At 50.4% G+C, this 20,920-nt stretch overlaps 10 protein-coding genes across 10 annotated transcripts; 3 read left to right on the plus strand and 7 right to left on the minus strand.

The window, feature by feature from the left end:
* The first annotated feature begins 136 nt into the window (after positions 1–136).
* Positions 137–1,038, plus strand: BO83DRAFT_373956 (mediator of RNA polymerase II transcription subunit 11). The gene is made up of 2 exons (XM_025530086.1): positions 137–278; positions 443–1,038. Exons 1-2 carry the CDS (start codon positions 195–197, stop codon positions 887–889), a joined length of 531 nt encoding a protein of 176 aa, XP_025393136.1. The 5' UTR covers positions 137–194; the 3' UTR covers positions 890–1,038.
* A 209-nt stretch (positions 1,039–1,247) lies between these two features.
* On the minus strand, positions 1,248–2,407 carry cap2 (F-actin-capping protein subunit beta; the record flags this gene model as incomplete). Its single annotated transcript, XM_025533026.1, has 5 exons — positions 1,248–1,365; positions 1,410–1,467; positions 1,545–1,814; positions 1,878–2,338; positions 2,379–2,407. The coding sequence occupies 5 exons, from the start codon at positions 2,405–2,407 to the stop codon at positions 1,248–1,250; spliced, it is 936 nt and encodes a 311-aa protein (XP_025393137.1).
* A 483-nt stretch (positions 2,408–2,890) lies between these two features.
* Positions 2,891–3,808, minus strand: BO83DRAFT_373960 (uncharacterized protein). Its single transcript, XM_025530087.1, has 3 exons — positions 3,774–3,808; positions 3,588–3,724; positions 2,891–3,527 (listed from the first exon to the last, which is right to left on the minus strand). The coding sequence occupies exons 2-3, from the start codon at positions 3,630–3,632 to the stop codon at positions 2,955–2,957; spliced, it is 618 nt and encodes a 205-aa protein (XP_025393138.1). The 5' UTR covers positions 3,633–3,724; positions 3,774–3,808; the 3' UTR covers positions 2,891–2,954.
* A 1,194-nt stretch (positions 3,809–5,002) lies between these two features.
* On the plus strand, positions 5,003–6,057 carry BO83DRAFT_422178 (uncharacterized protein; the record flags this gene model as incomplete). Its single annotated transcript, XM_025535024.1, has 4 exons — positions 5,003–5,232; positions 5,335–5,529; positions 5,632–5,805; positions 5,910–6,057. The coding sequence occupies 4 exons, from the start codon at positions 5,003–5,005 to the stop codon at positions 6,055–6,057; spliced, it is 747 nt and encodes a 248-aa protein (XP_025393139.1).
* A 387-nt stretch (positions 6,058–6,444) lies between these two features.
* On the minus strand, positions 6,445–9,925 carry mph1 (3'-5' DNA helicase; the record flags this gene model as incomplete). The annotated part of the gene is made up of 1 exon (XM_025528151.1): positions 6,445–9,925. One exon carries the CDS (start codon positions 9,923–9,925, stop codon positions 6,533–6,535), a length of 3,393 nt encoding a protein of 1,130 aa, XP_025393140.1. The 3' UTR covers positions 6,445–6,532.
* A 1,275-nt stretch (positions 9,926–11,200) lies between these two features.
* Positions 11,201–11,831, minus strand: BO83DRAFT_373962 (uncharacterized protein). Its single transcript, XM_025530088.1, has one exon. It carries the CDS (start codon positions 11,541–11,543, stop codon positions 11,304–11,306), a length of 240 nt encoding a protein of 79 aa, XP_025393141.1. The 5' UTR covers positions 11,544–11,831; the 3' UTR covers positions 11,201–11,303.
* A 592-nt stretch (positions 11,832–12,423) lies between these two features.
* BO83DRAFT_373964 (uncharacterized protein) lies at positions 12,424–13,746 on the plus strand. Its single transcript, XM_025530089.1, has 3 exons — positions 12,424–12,855; positions 13,024–13,302; positions 13,368–13,746. Exons 1-3 carry the CDS (start codon positions 12,726–12,728, stop codon positions 13,517–13,519), a joined length of 561 nt encoding a protein of 186 aa, XP_025393142.1. The 5' UTR covers positions 12,424–12,725; the 3' UTR covers positions 13,520–13,746.
* A 705-nt stretch (positions 13,747–14,451) lies between these two features.
* BO83DRAFT_2383 (uncharacterized protein) lies at positions 14,452–14,913 on the minus strand. The gene has a single exon (XM_025526947.1). It carries the CDS (start codon positions 14,753–14,755, stop codon positions 14,495–14,497), a length of 261 nt encoding a protein of 86 aa, XP_025393143.1. The 5' UTR covers positions 14,756–14,913; the 3' UTR covers positions 14,452–14,494.
* A 157-nt stretch (positions 14,914–15,070) lies between these two features.
* On the minus strand, positions 15,071–18,441 carry BO83DRAFT_422181 (uncharacterized protein; the record flags this gene model as incomplete). The annotated part of the gene is made up of 2 exons (XM_025535025.1): positions 15,071–18,158; positions 18,245–18,441. 2 exons carry the CDS (start codon positions 18,439–18,441, stop codon positions 15,071–15,073), a joined length of 3,285 nt encoding a protein of 1,094 aa, XP_025393144.1.
* A 1,554-nt stretch (positions 18,442–19,995) lies between these two features.
* BO83DRAFT_433189 (dolichol phosphate-mannose biosynthesis regulatory protein) lies at positions 19,996–20,813 on the minus strand. Its single transcript, XM_025535661.1, has 3 exons — positions 20,736–20,813; positions 20,586–20,666; positions 19,996–20,521 (listed from the first exon to the last, which is right to left on the minus strand). The coding sequence occupies exons 1-3, from the start codon at positions 20,736–20,738 to the stop codon at positions 20,336–20,338; spliced, it is 270 nt and encodes an 89-aa protein (XP_025393145.1). The 5' UTR covers positions 20,739–20,813; the 3' UTR covers positions 19,996–20,335.
* Between the last annotated feature and the right edge of the window lie 107 nt (positions 20,814–20,920).

Genomic DNA, 20,920 nt, shown 5'->3' on the forward strand with positions numbered 1-20,920 from the left:
GGCCTAGCGCGTCGGGCCCGGCTGAAGTAAGCAGAGTTCCCCGGGCTGAGTGAGCACGTGACGGAGCTTGTTGGTTGCAGGTCCAGATCGAGTAGTTACTCCATCGCCAATTCTACCTGTCACTTCTACTTAACTACTTCCTTCTGCTGGCAGCCTGGAACATAAACAAAGAAATAAAACCAAGACCAAACAAAATGACAGATGTCAAAGACACCCGCAAGCCAGACCAAGTCTTTACATCAGCGGATCGAATCCGGCAATTGAATGAAATAGACAAGGTGAGTTTAAGAGAAAAGAAATAGAGGCCCGGGATTATTCCCCGCGCGACACCACCGAAATGCTACCCTGCTAGCGATGGATACTCAACACCCCGGCTACTATATTATTCATATTGTGTCATTGGCTTTCTTCCACCCTCACTAATCGCCGCAAATCACTACAGGATGTGGCCAAGCTAATTCATTCCGCGGGTCTCGCAATTCAAGCCCTGACCAACGCTCGGTCGGGCGAGTCACCTTCGGACAATTCTCTCGCATCCCACCAAGCCCGCTTCAAGGAGGCCACTTCGCAATACTTCGCCCTCCTTTCGTCCATTGATGTTCGACTCCGTCGTCAGGTGTATGCTCTAGAAGAGGCGTCTATTCTTGCGCCGGACACAGCGTCGAGAGCGGAGAATCTACCTGGTGCGAGCAGTGGTGGAGTAGCGGGCGCATCATCGAACCCGCTCGATGTTAGTTGGCTTAACAGTCGGAAGGATACGGTGGGCAAGGATAAGGAGGCAGAGCTGTGGGCTGCTGCGAGGGAGTTCGTGGAGCGGATTAGCAAACCGGCGTCTGTGAGCTCGGGAGCGAAAACAGAGGGCGAGCAGGAGAAGATGGAGGTTGATTAGACGCCATTGATGTTGGGATGATTTACGAAATTTTGATAAGGTTCGGTCCTTGAATTGGCGAATATGGTGATTGCTCTACTATCTGGAGTTCTGTACCATATCTTGCCATGTGGTTGCAGGTGGAGCTAAGCGGACAGCCTGTCTTTGATACCCAAGTTTATTGAATGTATTGGCAATTGATTTTGCATTATGCAATGAAGAGTTGCTCGCGGGAATGGCTAGCCAGGCCATCACAGAAAATGGTACTTACAACGCACAATCACATAACGCCTGCAGTTCATCGTATACGAGTAATATTGGGATCCCCAGGAACCTTGAGCTCGAAATACATACAACAAATGTAAATGAATAACAGCCTCTAAAACGACGCTATAATGGCTTCCTTAACTGACAAACAGACGACTAGCTGTGCATAGACCGGATCATCTCCAGGTGGGTAGCCCGATCTCTGTTCGATTCGGACAAGGAAGGGAGACCTGTTCCGCTTATTAGCATGGAATTGCCCGCCAGCTGATTAGACCTGCACTTACTCCTAAGTTCACCCACAACATCCTTAGCCTTGCCGAAGTATACCTCCTCTGTAAGAACAGTTCGATTAGCAATCAGCCCAGCAACGTAACAACAGTCGCTTCACGACCGCAAAGGAAAGACATACGCAGCAGGTTCCTCATCTTCAACTCCATGTCCTCAACAAGCCGACCAACATTGGCAACGTGGCTCGCATCCGATTCGACAGGCAGATCCACCTCCACCTGACGGGTCATGTTACCGCTCAGGTCCATCTCACCCAAGGACTCGGATTCATTAGCCAAGTGCAAGATGACAGTGCTAGTCAGCTTGTAGTGGGACATGCGCGCTCTGTCGGTAGCCTCGAAGACGTGGATACTGTCCCATTCTCCTGAGCTCTTAGCACCTGGTGTAACTCCTATACAAAACAGGATGTTAGCTTGAATTGCCAGTCTAAAATAACAAGACAGCACTCGCTCACCCTTCTTCAAGAGTATAACACCGGCGAATCCATCGTCCAAGTCCCAAAAGTACACGCTGCCTACTCCACCCTCGTAGTACAGCTCACGGTAGACATCGAATGCCTCGTTGGCGGCAACCTCGAGCTTTCTCACTCTCTCACTGGGCACGGTTCCATCTTCCAGCGGGGGGTCGAACTCATTGCTCCAGGGCGACCGGTAGCTATCTCCGTCGCGGTTGTAGTCACAGAGGAGGTAGTCGCGGTCTGTCTTGGGGCACTTGCGGATCTCTAAGGGCTGATCGACAGAAGAGAGGAGGTCCTCGGTCAGATCGGGGACGATGGAGGTGATTGCCTGGAGGTTTTGCTTCGTATCGCGGGGGTTGAGGCGCCGGAGCAGGTCCCTGGAAGCAGGTATGATGGTCAGCGGGAGGCAGCAAGCGGGGTCGATGGCGTGGATCGGTCGCCTCCAGGGACTAGGCAGGCTTCATAGTATTAGAGCAAAGCCAAAACTGCAACACTTACAGCGCACTGTCGAATTGAGCGTCAGCCATGATGATGATATGCTGAAATGTGTCTGATTGTGGTTGAGTCTGTCTACTGTTTAGGCACGGGTTCCGCCGTTCTCCAATGCGATCCGCCGCCCCCTAGGTTATTTCCCCATCGGGAATGTGGTGGGGCTACTGCCACACCAGGCCGCCCTCCCCGCCTGCCTATCAAGGTAAGTTGGACTCTATCGCTGGCAGATCATCACCGCCTTTGAATCAGCTTACATTAGGAGGCTCATCTGACTATTCCTTACAGGCGTGGGGAATTCGAGGATTAGGGTGACTAACACCGGTATTGCTTGGTTGTTATCAAGAATGAAGTTTGTGGCAATCCACACTGCCTTACGTCGACATAAGGCTGGAGACGTCAGCCATAAAGTTGTATCACGTCACACCATCCACTCCCATAAGGCCATCTAAGACTACGGAGTATGTCCATTGAGTCTTGAATGTTTTGACAAATGTATAGCCCATTTATGTTACATGGCTGTATGGGGGATGAGCAGAGTTAAGATAAGCAGCAAGTTGATATGAGAGGTAGACCGGCAAACCCTCAGCTTGCACTCTCCGTAATGGGGTCCGGAATCTCCCCCTTGATGATCTGACGGGGGACATCTACATGAAGCACGCCCTCCGAGTCCACAAACTCAGGTCGAGTGAACAGCCGAATCATATCCGGCATACCATCGTCGACGCTGTTGAATAGCTGGAAAGAATCCGCAAATGGCACACGCCACTTCCACCAGATATACTGGTCATCAACGTCCGCCTGACCGGGGATATGATACTGCTCTTCAGCATCTTCCAATGCCTGAGCCCAGTTGGCTTTGATCTTGCGGTACTGCAGAACCACGGTTGAGTCATGCGGGGATTGCTCGTCGAGCTTAGCCAGCCATCCGGGAGATAGTCCGCCGGCCTTGCCTGCAGTCTTGAGTTCGTCGATCCGATTTTGGGTGTAGAGGCGGAGAGTAGAATCAGGGGCGTTTTTGAAGCCTGTTGTGAAGTCTTGCACAGGTGGTTCGGTGCCCCATTCATCGAACTGTTCCTGATCGGGAGTGCGGACCAGACAGAAGATATTTGGATCTTCGCTGGCGTCAGCGAACTCTGTCATGAATTGGTTGATCGTCTGGTAGTGACAGTAGAAGTCAGTTGTACTTGATAGTCTCACAAAACGGAGCTTTCATACGCTTGCCGGCACGTCGGAGGTGCAGAATAGGAAAATGCTCGTCATGATTGCTAGGTGGCAGTGGTAAACTGAGAGTGGTATTGAATGCAAATGCGAGTTGGTTTAAGCAAGGCTGAGGGTCTAAGAATGAGAGGGGGCTCTTATAGTCAGTATTAGGCTCGTACATCCTGGCGTGGGTCCGCCCACCTGCCTAACCAACCTCGTACTTTGTCAGATCTATGAAATCGTCCCTCCCGCCAAGACTCAAGGAAATAGATCCCTTCTGGCTAATTAAAATGGACCACGATTGAAGAGTAGTTGACTGTTCTATATCGTTTTTTTTTGCCCATCTGCTGTCTCATCTATAGGTGCGAGAGTCATGTGCTGTGCGTGAGCGCCTGCTTATGTCCTCAGCTGACTGCAGAACACAAAGAGCAGCTCAAAAATCACTCCTTTTGACCGTTTCACTACCTGAAATAGAGATGGGGATAGACTGAGGCTCGCAAATTGTCAGACTGATGTTCAGTGAAATAGTTTGTGTTTGAGGCTGCTCACCCCGCTCCAGTGATTAGTAGTAGGCTTCTTAGTGCCTGTGGCGGAGCGAGTCATTGCCAGCTTCCAGTGCAGGGCATATGCCACTGAAAGTCTACTAATTATCCTCCCCCCCCCCCCTTATTTCGCCGAAAGGGCTGAGTTATTAGCCTTCAGGGCCTCTTATACAGGGGCCAGTACTGGTAGTACTTGGCGAAATAATCCATTCCAATCAAGGATTGGCATCTATTATACCACCCAAGTAAGCAGCCTCTTACATCCAGCATCAATTTAGGGATACTGACTTGGGACAGTTTAGTACTATATAGCCATCTATAATCAAAAAAATAATCACACACCAAGGGCCACTGGATTCAACATGCTTTTGTTAAATCAACCCATCGGGCAAATCATATGTCCATACATTGTGCTTCAAATCTAGCATATATATCATGCTACAGCTCGAATTCACCCTCATCCCATCAAAGAGCACAATGTTTGATAAGCTGACCGCATATGTGCTTTTCCAACATCAACAATTCCCCTATCAATCATCAGACCATGATAAGGCCTCCAGCAGTGCTCCCAGCCCCAATATACTTCAATTCCCTGTCTTCATCTCCCCTATGCATCAATGATATTTCGTTCTGAGATAACATGTTCCACTCTCAAACCATCTAAGCAACAATCTCATCCCCAATCAACTATGAAGCATCTCACCAGACCCCAAATAAGGCCTCCCAAAATAGACAAGACCACAGTAGTATAGCCTCAATACCATCCCCTAAGCAGCATCCACAACACGATATAAAGATACCAAGTGAACGAGCAACAATGCACTCCAACACAGCATCACCAAGCACTCAAAGCCCTATCCCGCTGAACCACCAAACACCCAGTTCAAAATGATCCTCTCATCAACCCTCCTTCCAATCTTCACCATCCTCCTCTCCCTCCCAAACACCCTCGCGCACCCAACAACCGACGACCTCTCCCTCCAGCTCCACCCACGCTCCAACCCAGGCGACAGCAAATCCAACCCCATCAAAGGCGAGATCGAAATCCGCGGCGAAGATGCCCTCACCTACGACGTGGATTGCTGGGCGATGCTCTGCAAGGGAAAGTCCGCAGTGATGTATGCCTCCTCTTTCCCAACTGCTGATCCTTCGACTAAGAAAAGAAAAAAAGAAAAAGAAAAAAAAAAAGGAACCAACAACTAATGGTGTATAAACAACAGGCAAAAAGTCGACACCGACGCTGCAGACGTAAACCGCCAAGTCGAAGCCGGCAGCGCAGCCAACAAGCAACCGTTCAAAGATCCCGCCAAGTACGGGATGAAAGCGTCTCCGGCTACAAATGCCTGGGGAGACCATAAGGGATGGGTATCGGCGGAGGAGTTTCCGTTTGCGTCGACGAAGGAGGGAGGGAAGGAGTACGTTTATACCCTATCTCTACTCCTTTACGTTCATAATTAGCTCTCTGTTGTTGTTGGGGATGTGCAACAAGCTAACGAAATGATATTGCCATGATGCAGCGCCATCCTCGTAGGCGTGACCATCAACTCGCAAGACGAACAGAAGCAGTCTCTTCGGAGCTTCTACCAGAAGAATAAGGTCAAATCGTATGACGCTAAGAAGAACAAATCGGATGGGAGTTGGTTTGAGATTACGGGGTTTAAGGTGAAGAGTGGGAAGAAGGCGAAGGTTGGGTATGTTTATCCCCTGTGTTTAATATTATTCTCTTTTACACCTAGGAAATTTGCTTTTTGGTGTCTTTTTGAGAGTATCATGATGCTGATGAACTGCTGGACAGGCCATACTGCCAGGCTTTCACCGATAAGAAGCCCGGGAATGTGTGTAGTGCGAGTACCAAGGTTATTGGGGACTGGGGTTTCGATGTGGCTGAGTATGCGTATGTTTATAACCATTCGACGAAGAAGTTTGATTATGTGGGTAAGTGAGGTGGTTAAATGCTTCGCTTGATTGAAGAGGGTTATCGTGGCACTCTGGCTCTGAGATGAGTTGGTATCGCGGTTTTGGTTCATGTTCAGCATGGGGAGGACATATAAGATTATACTACTAGGTGTCGGATTGGTGTATGCCTATGTGTACTTGTTCAGTCTTTCGGTTTAGATATGATATTAGATTTGAGTTTCGGGGGGCGCTTGTTTGGATAAGTAAGGTCTTACACATGGTATATACACTTAGAGATTGAAGACATAACTGGATTCTTGCGTTGGGTCTCGTTTACTTACAGTCCGTCCACTCTAAAATAGCTTTTTATGGTGCTCAAGAATGTGTCTACGTGCGAGTATATTATATGTATGACATCAAGAAATAACTCCACCGTTCTCATCTAAGTATATTGCTCGAGGGTATATGCAACCAGAGTATCACCAATGCAGAATGTAACCAAGCTATGCGTTCATGTCCAAATCAGTCATCGCTATCATCCAGAACAAATCGGCTCCGTTTCGAGGGCCTTTCCACGCTCCTGTCCAAAAGAGTAGAGACATCTGGAAGATCAAAATCATCATCTGTATCTCCGTCTTGAGTCCTTTGCGAGCAATAGAACGGTTTTACTTCAGCGTTAGTCGCTGATACCGAGTGCTTGGCCGGTGGGGTTCGTTGTACTTCAGACACATCTCGCTCTTCCTGATTCTTTGGCTTGGATGATACCACCTTGGATGTGCGTCTAGGTTTGGTCCGGGAATGAACCTCCCCATGACCATTGGACTTCGGCGCTACTATCGAGGCCTCCGGCCTGGAGGCCGCCTCACGTGCTATGATTTCCTTGTAACGATCCCCATAGTTTGGAGTAATTTGGTCCATCTTTTGCAACGTTTGAATCATACGACGAGTCAATGACCCGTGTCTAACAGCTTTCGTAGGTCTAGGCGCAAGCTGAAGGCGTGGGAAGGCGTCGCTTCTGGGATAACTGACCAGAAGCTCTTCACTGGGCCCAGCGTTGCTGTAGAGGAGTTCAAGTTCTTTTTGCTGCGCGGGGGTAAGCAGAACATCTTCAAGCGCCGGCAATTCTACAGGCTCTGGAGTCGGCGTGCGAGCCTTACTTTTGTTTGGTGCTTTGCGCTTAGAGGTCCCGGCCAAATTCGATGCCGTAGTGAATCCGGTCTCGACATTATCAGGCATATGGAACTTCTTCGGCGGCCTTTTCGGTGCCCGGCCTCGCCGTTTCGGCTCTGGAAGGTCTCGCACAGTATTCTCCTCGGGAATATCAATCGCTCGTTTGTCAGCAACAGGCCGCACACCCGGGGGCAGGATCCGCGGAGACATGTCATCGTGAAAAGTGAACCGGGTGCCACTCGCTATCATTTGCTGCATCTTTTCGTAGTTGTCCTTGGCCTTGATGTAAGACTCCTCTTCCTTGCCTTGCATGAGTAAAAGCGTGATCTTTCCTGCTCTCTTTCGACCGGTACGTCCCATGCGCTGGAGCATACGAATAGGTGAAGCTGAAGAGTCGTAACACACGATAAGGTCCACTTCACCGATATCCAAACCTTCCTCACCGATGGAAGTTGCAACAATGGTGTTGTAGGTTCCCTTCTTGAACTTCTGCACAATGTCGAGTTGCGTTTTCTGTCCCATTCCTTCCGAGCCCTTCGCGCTACTCTGCCCGACGAAGACATGGGGCCGAATCATGGGCTCATATCTTTTGAGTACTCTCGTGACTTCTTCTGCGCTATCACGGAAGTGTACGAATATCATCACGCGAGTGGCTGGTTGATCCTTGGTTTCGTCTGCACCAGAGCCTTCGCCAGCGTCCATGAAATGATTCAACACCACCTGCTTCAGATACTCCAATTTGGGGTGTCCAATAAACTCTGGATTCTTCGTCCACGGCTGCAGATGGTTCATAAGCTTCTTGTAGCTCTCGTCCTGAACGACTTGCCGCTGGTACTTGCCACCCTTTTGTCCCTCGGTGTTGGATTGGAAGTGCAGAAGATGACGGTAAAATGGTGTTATCCCATGGTACTTGAGAAGATCGATACCATGAGCCAAGCTGGCTAGAACCGTGAAGATTGCATTCATTTTGGCCTTCACGCCGAAATGAGCGTTTCTGCCGGAGTCGGATAGCATCCATTGTTGTCTGGCTTTGGTGAGCCCGTATGCTGTGAGACCCATGGGGTCACGCCCCCAATAGGCATTTGTGCTCCGTAATTGATCGAGAAGTGGCTGTAGGGCTTTCGACATCAGGTCCATGCAAAGGACCATCTCCTCTGAGTTCTGGAATGTCTGCACATCCGTGTCTTTCGAGTGGACATACTCTCTAATGTCGAGTGACTGCTCTGTACGTATCTCGACTCTCGATATATCAAGTCCGTCAATGACAGCTTGTACAGATTCCACTGTTGAGCCTGGCGTAGCTGTCAAAGCCAGAACACGGAAGCTCTGATTGTACCGCCGCAGGAACTTGACAACTTCAACATATGCATAACCACCAGTTGCACGATGGGCTTCATCGACGACGACCAGAACGATTCGCTTCGGGTCAGCAATCCCAGTTTTTAGATCGTTGATCAAAGTTTGAGGCGTCATGAAGAATACGCGTTTTGCCTTCCATTCTTCGGCTCGGATTCCCGGAGCAGCCTCTCCCGTGAGCATAGTGGTCTGGGATCTAGGGATCCCAGCGACTTCGAAGCATGCAGAAATCTGCTGAGCAACTAGCGGTTTTGTGGGCGCAACAAAGACAATCTGAGCATCTTTGGTCCACCGAAACCAGTTGAGCATGATAGTAGCTGCAATGAACGTTTTCCCGAGACCCGTGGGTAAAGCTACAAGCAAATTATGAAAAAGGCCTTTTTGAGCAATATTGAACTGATAGTCTCGAGTTTTACCCAGGTTCGTAGGATAAACCCACGTACCCAAGGCTTCCTGGTTGAGTTTATGCTGAGTAGGTGGCTCGCTCTTCTCAGGCGGAGAGTACACCTGTTCACCGCGCGGTGGCTGATTTTCTGGGTGTCTGGCAACCATACCAAATAGCGTGGTTTGGCGAACACCTAATGGGCGATTCGTTGACTGTGTGAATGACTGAGCCGCCGGGCGAGGCTGAGGCGCAGGAGGTGGTGACATTGACAGGTCTGAGTCGAAGGCATCATCAGGTATATCGTCCAGAAGATCATTGGAGGCCACAACGGTAGTGTTCTGCTGTCCAACAATGGGAGGAGCAGATGGGCACGGGGGCTTTTGCAAGGGCACGGAGGGAGCTGGTCTTGATGTTTCCTCCTCGAACGATTGCAACGATGCCTCAATCGCTGCTTTCATCTCTTCATCATCGTCATACTCATCATTTCCATCAACATCAGCAGCGGAGTCTCTGGTTTGAGTTGTTATTGGCAGCGGGGTGGCAGCAGTTCGGGAAGGCAAGCCAGGATCAGGCTTCTTCCAACGGGGACCACGAAGCATTTCCGGCGGAGAGGGGGGCTGCGTTAGCTGCGTCACAAAGATATTTTCCTGAAAATTTGCGTTCTTGGGAGCGAAGACTTTGTATTTGGAACGTGCCTCTCGTTCACTATCGTCTTGGAAGTAGTGTGACTCTCGCTCGGGAGAGGGCACTTCGTCGTCATCATAGTCGATAAATGAGTCTGAGCTTAGCGCTGTCCTAGCCCCATCGCGACGCTCTGCACGAGACTTTTGATGTGATTGCAATTCCGCGTTTGGGGTGTCTTTACTAGCTTTCAGACGACGGCGCTTGGCTGGTCGGGGAGTGTCAGGATCAGTCGAGTCTGCCGCATTTGAAGGCCGGTCGACGCCCAAGTCGCCCAGATCATCGTCGAAATAGTCAGAGGAGCCACCATCAAGGCTGAACATAGCGAAGCCGAGGTGCATCGTAGGATAAAACCCCGACCACCATCGAAGATGCCTGGACGCGACGCGTTAAGAGCAATCACATGTCCTTATCGATAAAGAAGCTTACATAAGTGGTGAGTAATCGGTCTAGTCCGCCTTGATAAGGATACTAAGCAGTCCTGATCTAGTTCAGACATTGGCTCAGAAAGAAATCATACATTGATATGGAGACTATTGGGGAATTAGAATCAGATATTACTCTCGCATTACTGGAAATGCGATGACTGTGACATCATAACAAGCCATAACTACCGATGGACAATCTTACTCAATGACCCTTCATATCGCGCTGTGGTGACATAGCATAAGTCGATCTCGAGCTGAGAAGTTTCAAAGAAGAGTATAGTACTAATTCAACGAAAAGATAATGTCTAGGCTCCATCTTACTTGTTGAAAGGAACTCTAATTGGTTCCACATTCTTGCGGGCAATATGACAAAGGACCGCCGGCAATTAAAGCTTCATGAAATCAAAGGAGTAAACAGGGGTAGACATGTATCCCATAGACCCAGCTACTAGGGAATAGAGAAAGCAACATAGTATTCAGTCGGTCTTTACAGTCTGCATCCTGCACTTACCTTGCCAGATAGACACACTGTATATACAGCAAGCTGATTACCCGATTGAGGAATGCTTGAAGTGAAACCTCGCGAGTTTCAAATCGGCCGGGATCTTCTTGGCCTCGACATACTCTAGTTGGCTTTAGGTGCTCTTTGTATGATGCGGAAGGCCTGAGGGTCACGTTCTTACAGGGACATTGGTAACAAGATGTTTACTAGAAGGCCTCTCAAGCACGTGAAACTATACCGGCGAAGAAAGTCTCCAAATATCTATGTACACTCTCAGCTAGGCTGTCTTTCCCTCCAGTTGCTCTGCAAAACCAATTTAGCTAGCGATGCCCCATTCACCAACTATTGTGACTACAACCAACTATCTCTAAAGCGCTGGGCTTCTCCACTCTGTGTCCTCCCGCGGAGAATGGAATGTGCCGGGTTAATTGAGTTGCAATGATGGTAAAACAGCGCCGACAAGATTTGTAAGAGCTATTGACTTTTTACTGCGAGCTCAAACATCAATTAAACTCTATTGAAGTCGAGTTCAGTAGCAGACTGTTGGTGTCATGCCCCCCAATGGCTCCCATTCATAATTCGTGTCAGGACTCAATACTAACTGCGAGCCTGATTGATAGTTACTGGTGAGTCTTATTGTCGTCATCCAATATATAATTGCTAGCAATATCTGAAGTACTATAGCGAGTCAACAAGATGGTAATTAACTCCAGCCTCGAAGTTAGTCTCAAAGTTCAGGTTTTTCGGAGGATGTCTATAATCTAGGTGTAACTAAGTATTTGCTTTTGTATAAAAGGGGCAGCACATGCTAAAGGAATAGTAGTGCCAGTAGAAACCCATTAGAATAAGGCCCATTAGTCGATCATTGAATAGGGATGACATTGATGAGAATCTCCATCTCGGACAAGGTTTCCAGACTGTCAATAATTGAGCCTCGAAACCATCCAAGAATGTTATGGATGGCCACGTGATGGGCAGAATGAAAGTCTTCCGGATCCTTTCCATCCCCATCTTTTGTTGTTGTACTGTACGGAGTAGTTATTATTGAGCGGATAAAGAAGCCAGGACAGGCATGTCGGATCTGCCCGAGGCACACTAGGCCTGAAAAAGCAATTCCAGTGTCGATGAATCTGACAGAATAAATCCCTTGATAGTCCGGCCCCTATTCGTGACCGTGGTGCCTACACGACTTGCCAAAAGTCTCCAACCACCCTCTTTACCCTGATATCTAGTGCATTCCAGTGTGTTCGCATGACACTTTCTGACAGATCAGCCCACCAATGACCGGGTGCTCTCCACCTCTTCGGATGCGCTGTCTCAACCCCTTCCACTGATAAGACCGAATGGTGGACAGTGACGGACTAATATGGAATTAGTGGGAGACAGTCTAGCTCTTACTAGCTTAGCAGCAACCGGTTTAGCGTTGGGGTAGCGCTATTAGTGCCTTGAAATGACCCTTGGATTCCCTCTTATGTCTAGGGTTATTTTTAGCCGATCCTTTGCAGTCCCCAGATTTTCAGGGTCTGTGATTGTTGACTGGCTGCTTACTCTTCACCACTTTTGGCTCGCCCTCGACAACCAAATTGAAGGACTGGGTCCAAAATCTGGACTGTGCTTCGCGCTGTTCTCTCTCTCCACCATCTCTCGTAGGCACCTGCTTCAAACTAAAAATCATGCCAACTCCACAAATGGCGCCTCCACAAGTCCACATCCACCCTGTAAATGTCTCTTCCCGATGTTATTGAGTTGCCACCAAATGTAAGGGTGTGGACTACTAGCTCCGGCCCAGTGAATCCACTTATCCAGACGCTTCTTGAGGAATCCAGCGCACTAGCCTGTGCGACTCTGACGGCTTGCTGAAACCCCGCTAATCGCAACTGGCGAACCGACAGCTGGATGACCCTAATTTGGTGCCAGGCGCGGTGAATCCCAGCATATCGCCTGATACGCTTGGGCAACTTTCCCCCGGTCCATTGTTCGCCTCGCCATCCTTGGCCCCGTTATTTACAGCCCGTCTTTTTTCCCTTTCATCACCTCGTCTGCCTTCCCCCTCTTCCTTTTCTTTCTTCCTCTTCTTCCTTTCCTCCCTTACAGTCCTTCGTTTCGTGCTACTCTGTCGCGCTCGTTTCGCTACTTGCTTCTACACTTCAGTCAATCGCAAACGTCTGTCGTTTCCTCGATCCATTCGTCAAGATGAAGTTCAACAGCGCTATCGCTCTCTCCTCCCTCCTGGCTCTCGCCGTCGCCCAGGACTCTTCCTCCACTACCAGTGCCGCGACGACCACTGCTAGCCTGTCTCCTCAGGCTTCCTGCGCTGCCAAGTGTAAGTTCCTTTCTTCTTTCCAATGCTGTTATACCCACACCACTTCTGCATCCTGGACCTTTCCCCCCAAATCCCCTCCGCAAAACCCAACCACATGCGTCTTCTATACTCCATCCACCTACCACAACAAAGAAGCCTACCAAGAGCAATTCAACTAACTATCTTCAGGCGCTGAAACCGAGATCTGCTGCATCGCCAACTGCTACAGCGTTCCCTGCCCCGACAACGCCATGGCCAACGACACCACCAGCTGCGTTGCCGCCTGTCCCCAGGGTTCCGGCTCCCCCAGCGACCAGAAATCCTACGCCAGTTGCCAGAGCAGCTGCTACAGCAGCTACTTCTTCCCGGCCAGTGCCACAGGAGCGTCGGGCTCTTCCGCTACCACTGCTGGCTCCAACGACGCCAGCACCACCAAGAGCGGAAGCTCCTCTTCGTCGACCGGCTCTGGTACGTCCACCGTCTACCTCCCCATGCATCTCTACTTCTTGACTAACGATTATCTTCAACAACAGGCTCCAACTCCAAGTCTGGCTCCTCCGGAACTAGCACCGCGACTGGTGCTCATGCCAGCAGCACCGAGAACGCCGCTGCTATCACGCAGCTCAAGCTGGGCGTTTCTGCTGCCGGTGTGCTTGGCTTCGTCTTGGCTGCTTGGGCTCTGTAAATGAGCTGAACGCTATACCTTGATCGATGATGGGGAAAGGGAGGGGGGAAGCTATCTGTCTACTTGCACACTTAATCCAGCGCTTTGTGTTAATATGATTGATTGATTACGGGAAATTAAGGAAATTAGCTAATATGGGAACTTGTCACTACCACTACTACTACTACCACCACTACCTGTTTATCTTATATCATTCGTGGATTAATAATTAACTTGATTGATTACTATCTGCTTTGCTCTTGCTTGATAATTTTCTTGAATCTGTATACCTACTGGCCCATCCGGAATTGATTGATCACTTGTCCCTTTTATCATTCATATCAGATTTATTTTACTACTACGTAGTGCTCATGTATTTTAGCCTACTGGTAACTACTTCTGCATTCTACCTATCTTAATTCAAAAACCACTCACATGATCACAATTTCCTTTCCGAGAAATGCAATCATTTTGATAGCTCCCCTATACTATAGTATTTCCCCAGTTCGCAAGAAAACCCATATAGTAGCGACTCTGTAGCTACAAGCAATGCTGAGCCTAGTTATCCAAGTCTATAAGATCCATACATGAATCGCCTTCTGTACGTAGTAAATTTACGCGGTATTAATTATCGTGATACTTGATTTATGGTGTGTCAAGTACTCAAACCCCGCATACCCACTGATATTCCTCACCCCTCGGTGGGTCTCGGGCTCGGGTTCGGTAGTAACTGTTGATGATCATCGTGCACTGCAGATCTATTATTTTGTTTTGTTGTTGATGATTAAGGATTGATATGGTGTATTATATTCGTGGTAGCTATTGAAGCATAGGAATTGAATTCGGTAGGATGGCTATGGGCATGTGGAACAGAACTCAATTAGAAGGCTCCTTAACAAGTAAGTTACCAGTTAGTAGCAAATATTCTTATAACTCCTTATAGTTCATGTAATCTGCGTTCATCATATCTATCACTCAAGCACATGTCTATTTCACCTATATATGTATGTACTTTACGATTAACGCCCGCATGGTTTCATCTATCTGGCTCACAGAACAGCACTGGGTATGTAACATCAATTGTAACATCGAATGGCCACGGAAATATGCATCGAAATACAGCGGTGCGGGCAGAAAGAGAACGAGTGAGCGCATATCCGACATGTACGCAGCGAACACAAAGTTGGCATCAGGACAACAGATAGCGAGTGCAGTCAAATAGTGCCGATGTGAGGAAGAGATAATTCCCAAAGTCATTGACCTCTGACGTGCAGAACAAAATGAACGATATCTTCGCCTCTGTCTCTGCTTTGACTAGGAGGCGCCTAGATGCATGTTGAAAATCCTTTGGCATGAGACACTCGGACATATTGCATCAAGCCATAAATCATGCGAAGCAGTAATGCATGCCAGAAAGAGGTTCGTATGGAGTCACAACCAAAGCAAGAGAGGAAATGAGCGAGCCTAAATCCCAATCACACCAACGCCATACCAATGTAAGTCTAGAATGTGACATATTAGTTCAAATCTTATAGAGCCCCGCCAGCGGCATGGTAATTGTGGTTATCGCAATTAGACTCGGTCCCGAGCGAAGTCCAAGACCTCGCAGTCATCTTCAAAGAAACCGTCATCAACCCCGCCACCGGGGGCCATGGCTGAAGCCTGCTTCTTCTTTCTGCGTGTGGTAATGACCACTTCTTCCACATTGCCCGTACTATTTCCCAGGCTGATTAGATTCTCCATTTCAGCTCCAAAACCATGGTGTTGTTCATGTACCATATCATCGTCTTCTTCACTGGAGGCGCTGAATGGTCGTACGTGGAGCTTCGTTGTGGCTAGAGAGCCGCCGAATGCCCATTGGCCCGTCGGGACTGAACCCACGGAGTCGTCTGCCTCATTGTACACAAAGAGGTTTACCCTCTGGTCAGTGTGGAAGGGTTGATATGGTGTGTTTGTCTCGATCTCCGCCTGCGAAAGAGGCTGGCATTTGAGCTTCGACGCTGGAGGCGGTCGTAGAGCCGCGGATGGCAGAGCCAGCGTTGCAGAGACCGTTGTTTCTGTAGTGGCGGTTGGACCCACGGTCATGGGACCGCAAGGTGTCTGCATATGGGGAGGCAAGCGGAACTCAAGTTCTTTGTTTCCGATCACCGACTGCACCTGCCTGCTCTTCCTGGGCGAGGTGGAGCGTTTAATTCTGTACAGACGGAAGTAACCCCCATCTATCAGGCCCAAGAATGGCATTCCTTTATGGATGATCCACGTCACACGAGCCGCAACGGGGTCCCGAGACAGATTGGAAAGGTGCAGGCGGTGTTCACCACCATGTCGGATGGTGTTGACCGTTTTGACAGTGCCGGTGGCGGCGGCTCCCATTGATTTACTAAGGCCAGCAGCAACCGCCTTGCCACCTCTCACTCCAGCTGCAGAAGGCATTGCAAAACCACCCACGGACGGGAAAGCGGCTCCGGTGGAGGGAGTACGCCCCCTGACTGCAGCAAGAATGGGCTGTGTCTTACCACCGACCATCTTGAAGGCTGCCGACAATGGATTTGCAGCCGGCCCCCGGTCGGGAAGCTCTTCTGCCGGAGCATCAGCAGTAGGCGGTTTCGCAGGCTTTGGTAGCGACCGTCGAAAAGGAGGCCATTGAAAGGCGCTCCGAGGCAGATCAAAGACATGCACCGTCGGTTTACCCGTAATCACTGCGAGCTTGTCTCCAGAAGGCGGACACCAAACCACGTCAACTATATGGGATGTGGTCAATCGCGGGTACCGGGCAACCTGCCGCACGCTCGGCTGCACAGATGCTGGGTCGTCCGAGAGGAAAGCCCCGGCTCGACAGTATTTGGCCTGCATAACATCCCAAACATACTGGACGTCTCCCTTCTTACTCGCAGTAAATAGCATGAGGCCGTTGGGCGAGAATGACAGGAAGCTGCAGCCATTCGGTACTTGGAAAGTGGCCACTGGATTGAACAAAGAGCTCTTGGGTTCGCCCTCGTCTAGCTTTCGCAGATCGAAGATTGATACCAGATCAGGTTCGGTAGTGGACACAGACTGGGTGTCCTGGGCATGAGTGGGAGGAAAGAGATTGTACCCCTGAGGTGAGAACTCCGTCAAATTAGGCGACCGGCGGGCTGGCATGCTTTGAGCCTGCTCCTTATTCCAGTAATTATTCCATGCTTGTAGTCCCTGATCACCCATCCAGCGTGCACCTCGCATGAGCTCCTGCGTAACACCCCGGGCTACTTTGCCGAAAAAGCTTTCGCCTTCTCCAACATCAGTAGCGCAGGTTATAGCTGGACGCGACGGAGGACTTCGAGTCTCAAGCCCGAAAGCCTTTCCTTGCAACAAGGACGTCGGCACGACCGCACGGAGAGTAGCCCTGTAAGTTGCAGATGGTGGGACAATAGCCAGCCACCTCCCCTTCAATGCCACGATGGGGCTGTCAGAGTTGAGAGATCCATGAGGAGAATCAGACTGAGATCCATCTGGGTCGGTGGAGCTAGAAGACGTGGAGTATCGCCGAGATTCTTTCGACTTGATACTGGTCCATGCTTTTCCTAAGAACTGATATTTGCTCATGCTGTACATGTAGACTTCCCCACTGGAACCTGACGCTACGACAACGTAGCTTCCGCTCACCAAGAGCTTCAGATTCCCGGCCGGTGAAGGAGCCAAGGCAGGAAGGCCAGGTATATTGCCAAAGCATGGAGTGGGCGGCGTGGACAGAAGCGTGGTGATGTGTTCTCCCGTCCTCAAAGAATACACCTCGACCCGTGTCTGATAGTATCTGGTCTCTTCTTTCGGACGCCCTCCGGCGGCCGACTGTCTCCCAGTGGGAATGTCGTTAGCTTCCGAGCTATTTGAAGATGCATGCCCCTCATCATCTGGTTGAGCAGAGGGGCCGTGGATGATGACAGCGACATGTGGTTGGTCATTAGTCGAAGTGTTGCTCAGCAACTTTGCTTCGATTACGCGGCCATTAAGACCTGCCAACTTCCCTACAGGACGTGTTTTTCGATCTTCAATGGCAAGAACATCCAAGCCGCCATCTGTGCCGACCAGGAGAACGCTACTCCCCATTCTGGAGGCTTTGGATGAAGGGCTGATAATTGTATCGAACGCACAGAATGAATAACTGCCGTCCGTTGCGGCCCTATTCTGGCCAGAGAACAGAGGCAAATCGATATCCGGCGCTCCATAGAAATGGGCCTGCGGCAGATGCGGCAGGGGTACCTGGTTATTGAATGGACTACTGACGGAGTTGCTCTTTTGTCGGTCCACGGAGTGCTGTCTAGACACACTACTGGTAGCGTAACCCCGCCCATAGCTCAAGGGCCTCGCTCCCGGAGGGGGAGACGTCGAAGAGGGGTGGCTGAATCCGCCTTTGTCTTGACTAGTGAGGAAACCGAAAGGAGATCCGCTATTGAATTCGCCATCAACGGCATCATTCGGGGGACTCTTGCCATACGGGATGGACTTGGCCCATGTACCGGTGCGGTAAGCAATGTCATTCTCCGGAGAATCCCCCAGAGTGCCAAGGGCATCAAGCACCGGTGACACGATATTGTTGCTAGGTGGCGGCTCCAATGTTGGATTGGGGCAGGACGATGGTTCAGCCTGCAGAGGCGGTGACGGTGACGGTGCTTCTACTTCTAGACTGCATACGACGCGTCAACCCAAGTCAGCCAACTGTCCACATAGAGCCAAGATCCTTCTAGACACGTGGAAGGGATTCAGACTTACAGGTCGTCAGGTGTAGACTTCGGAACTGCTTTGGCTGCTTTATTCTTCCCCTTGGTTCCGGTTTTCCCCTTTTTCTTGGTCTTTCCACCGAGATCATGCTCCAAGGTGGCTCGGCTGGGATCTTCAGGAAAGGGGCTGGTGTCACCTAAGGACCGGCTCTGCTGGCGAAACAAATCGTCCGAAGCTGCCGGTGGCATTCAAAGGGATTGCCTCTCAGAGGCAATATGAGCTCAGTTGGGACAGCCGCTCTCAGAACCCTTGGTGCGGGCTGAGAACGGAGGTTCTGACGGTGTGGTCGACCGGCAACGACACTCGCAAGGGTAGTATGGATTCACTGCCGGAGGAATCCTGTGGAATTATGGTCTATCGTCGAGCAACGCTTATCAGTAGGAGTCATAGAATAGCGGGTAACTGATGCTCCAGGAGGGGGAGTTACAGTAGGTTCCAGTGCTACAGATGCCGAGGAACAGGTGTAGCAAGAAGTTTAGATACAACGGCCGTGCCGGATGAACGGATAGAACAGCGTATCTGGAGCGGAGATCCGTGGACACGCCGGAGGGTGGGAGTGTAAACACGACAGGTCGGAAGCACTGCTTATACCGCCTGTCTGGGTTGTAGACCACTTATAGTAGTCGGGACAGATAGATACAGTGACGGATCAACAGACACGTCTAGATTTGAGGTAACAGGCAACCGGAAAGTGGTTGAAGTGAAGTAGAAGTTGTTATGGCGACAGAACAAGCAAAGGGAAGAAGAGGGAAGAAGAAAGAGGGAGGGGGAGGGGAACCGGATCAGGTCAGGAGCATGGATGACATCTCCATGGGTAGGCTGACTACGACGCCGGACTTATCTCCTATCAGTCACTTTCCCCCCCCCCCAAATGTCCATGGTAGTTTCCCCTAGTAGTTTCCCACCCCCCCGTCGTTCCTTCCCATAAGGTTCCAGGGCCACCACATGACGGGGCTCCAGTGATCATTGGCTACTAGTGGGGGATGCGGCCAGGCGTGACCGTCATAACGTGACGCAGTCGGGTAAGGTTCCTACATGATACATGGTCTCTAGTAACTAGATTGCAGATGGGATGGATCCATTTCCCCTCTTTGCAGTGTCTCTTCTCCCACTTCCGACTCCCACGTCCGCCCATCCAGGCAGGTGGGTTGGGACCTGGAATTAGGAGGCATCCGATGATCTGCACTTACCGTACCGTATTGGCTATTACCCCGTAAGGCGGAGAACCTACAATTCTTACACACGCCATGGGCGCCTTTCCCCATTGGTGCTGAACTGCCCGCATGAGGGGTATCCTTTCAACAAACACTGCAAACTATCGACGTCCAAACTACGGCTCACTCCCATCACGTGAGGGCCCTGGGCACGGCAGCCAGACAGCCACCACCACCGGAACTAACAAAAACATGTGTGTCCCAGGGCCAGCTGGAACTTGAAACTGGAGCAATTTAGTTGGGCCGGACCTTCTATTCATGGCTGGCCGTTTCCCTGGATGGGTCTTCTCCCCAACGGTCTAGCCGCCAATAGTCTCAGACCAATCACATAGTTTCAAGCCCGGAATGCGGTAGAACCGATGCCAGATGTGGCTGGTCGCCGGAAGTGAGTCACGGGGCTGCATGGCGAAAGAGCACTGCCATCGTCTGTAAGGTCCCCCTCAATCGTCATCGGTTGAGAACTGGCCCATGACTGAAAGATTACAAAGTGGCCATGGCCCCCATTTGGAAGGGTAACGCATAGACTCGGCTAAGCATGTATCTTGTTGCCCAGGGTAAGGCACAAGAGAAACCAGGAACGCTTCACCCAGTGACCGGGCAGCATCTGGGCCTACACTCGTCATTCGCCGTCGCCTCCCCCTTCCTACCTCACCACGCGGCACGCTTGCAGAATGCGAGGAATGCGGATGGTGTAATTGAACGCTGTGATGACAGAACAACCCAATCAAGGGGAAAGCTTGAAAAGAACAAGGACAGACAAAAGTAATGTTACATGCAGAATAAGATGATGCCACCTGTTTCGAGTCGCCATGTTTACCACCCAACTCATCCTCCAAACGCCACGTCGGTTTTCTTTTTCTTTGGGAGCTTAGGTCTTCTTCTTGGCCGCGGCCTTAGCCTTAGCTGCCTTCTTCTTGTTGCTGTTGATCATCACAATTCCTATGAACGTGCCAACCACGGCGGAACCGAGCAGAGTAAGGAAAACGGGGATACGGATGGCCCAGACACGGGGAGGGAAGAGATCGTGGAGAGGGTGACCCGGGTCGACGAAGGGCTAGCGAAGACAAATATTAGCAGGTGTTGTAGAAAAGCAATTATACCCAGGCGCGAAGACGTACCATCAACAGAGTCCAGGTGGTGTAGTAGAGAAAGATCGCAGTAGCGACCAGGAGCATGGCGGATCCGACGATAGAGCCCAGCTACGGCGCAATTCAAGTCAGCGTTTCAAACATTTCCAGATGCTGTAGGGCAGGATGCGAAAAGTATACCATAATGATGATGCGCTACCAGGAGAGTTTTGCGTGACAATTGCTGCGATGATGGCGGCTGGTCTGTTTAGCACTTCCTCATCCCATGGCGATAGTAGAGAGCGGCCGGCGCCAGCCTGGCGACTAATCTTCCACGTGACCGACGCGCTAAGACCTTTCTTCGCCGCCTCACGCCTCATCCCGAT

Source organism: Aspergillus eucalypticola, assembly GCF_003184535.1.
Source record: "Aspergillus eucalypticola CBS 122712 chromosome Unknown BO83scaffold_1, whole genome shotgun sequence".
Lineage (NCBI taxonomy): Eukaryota > Fungi > Ascomycota > Eurotiomycetes > Eurotiales > Aspergillaceae > Aspergillus > Aspergillus eucalypticola.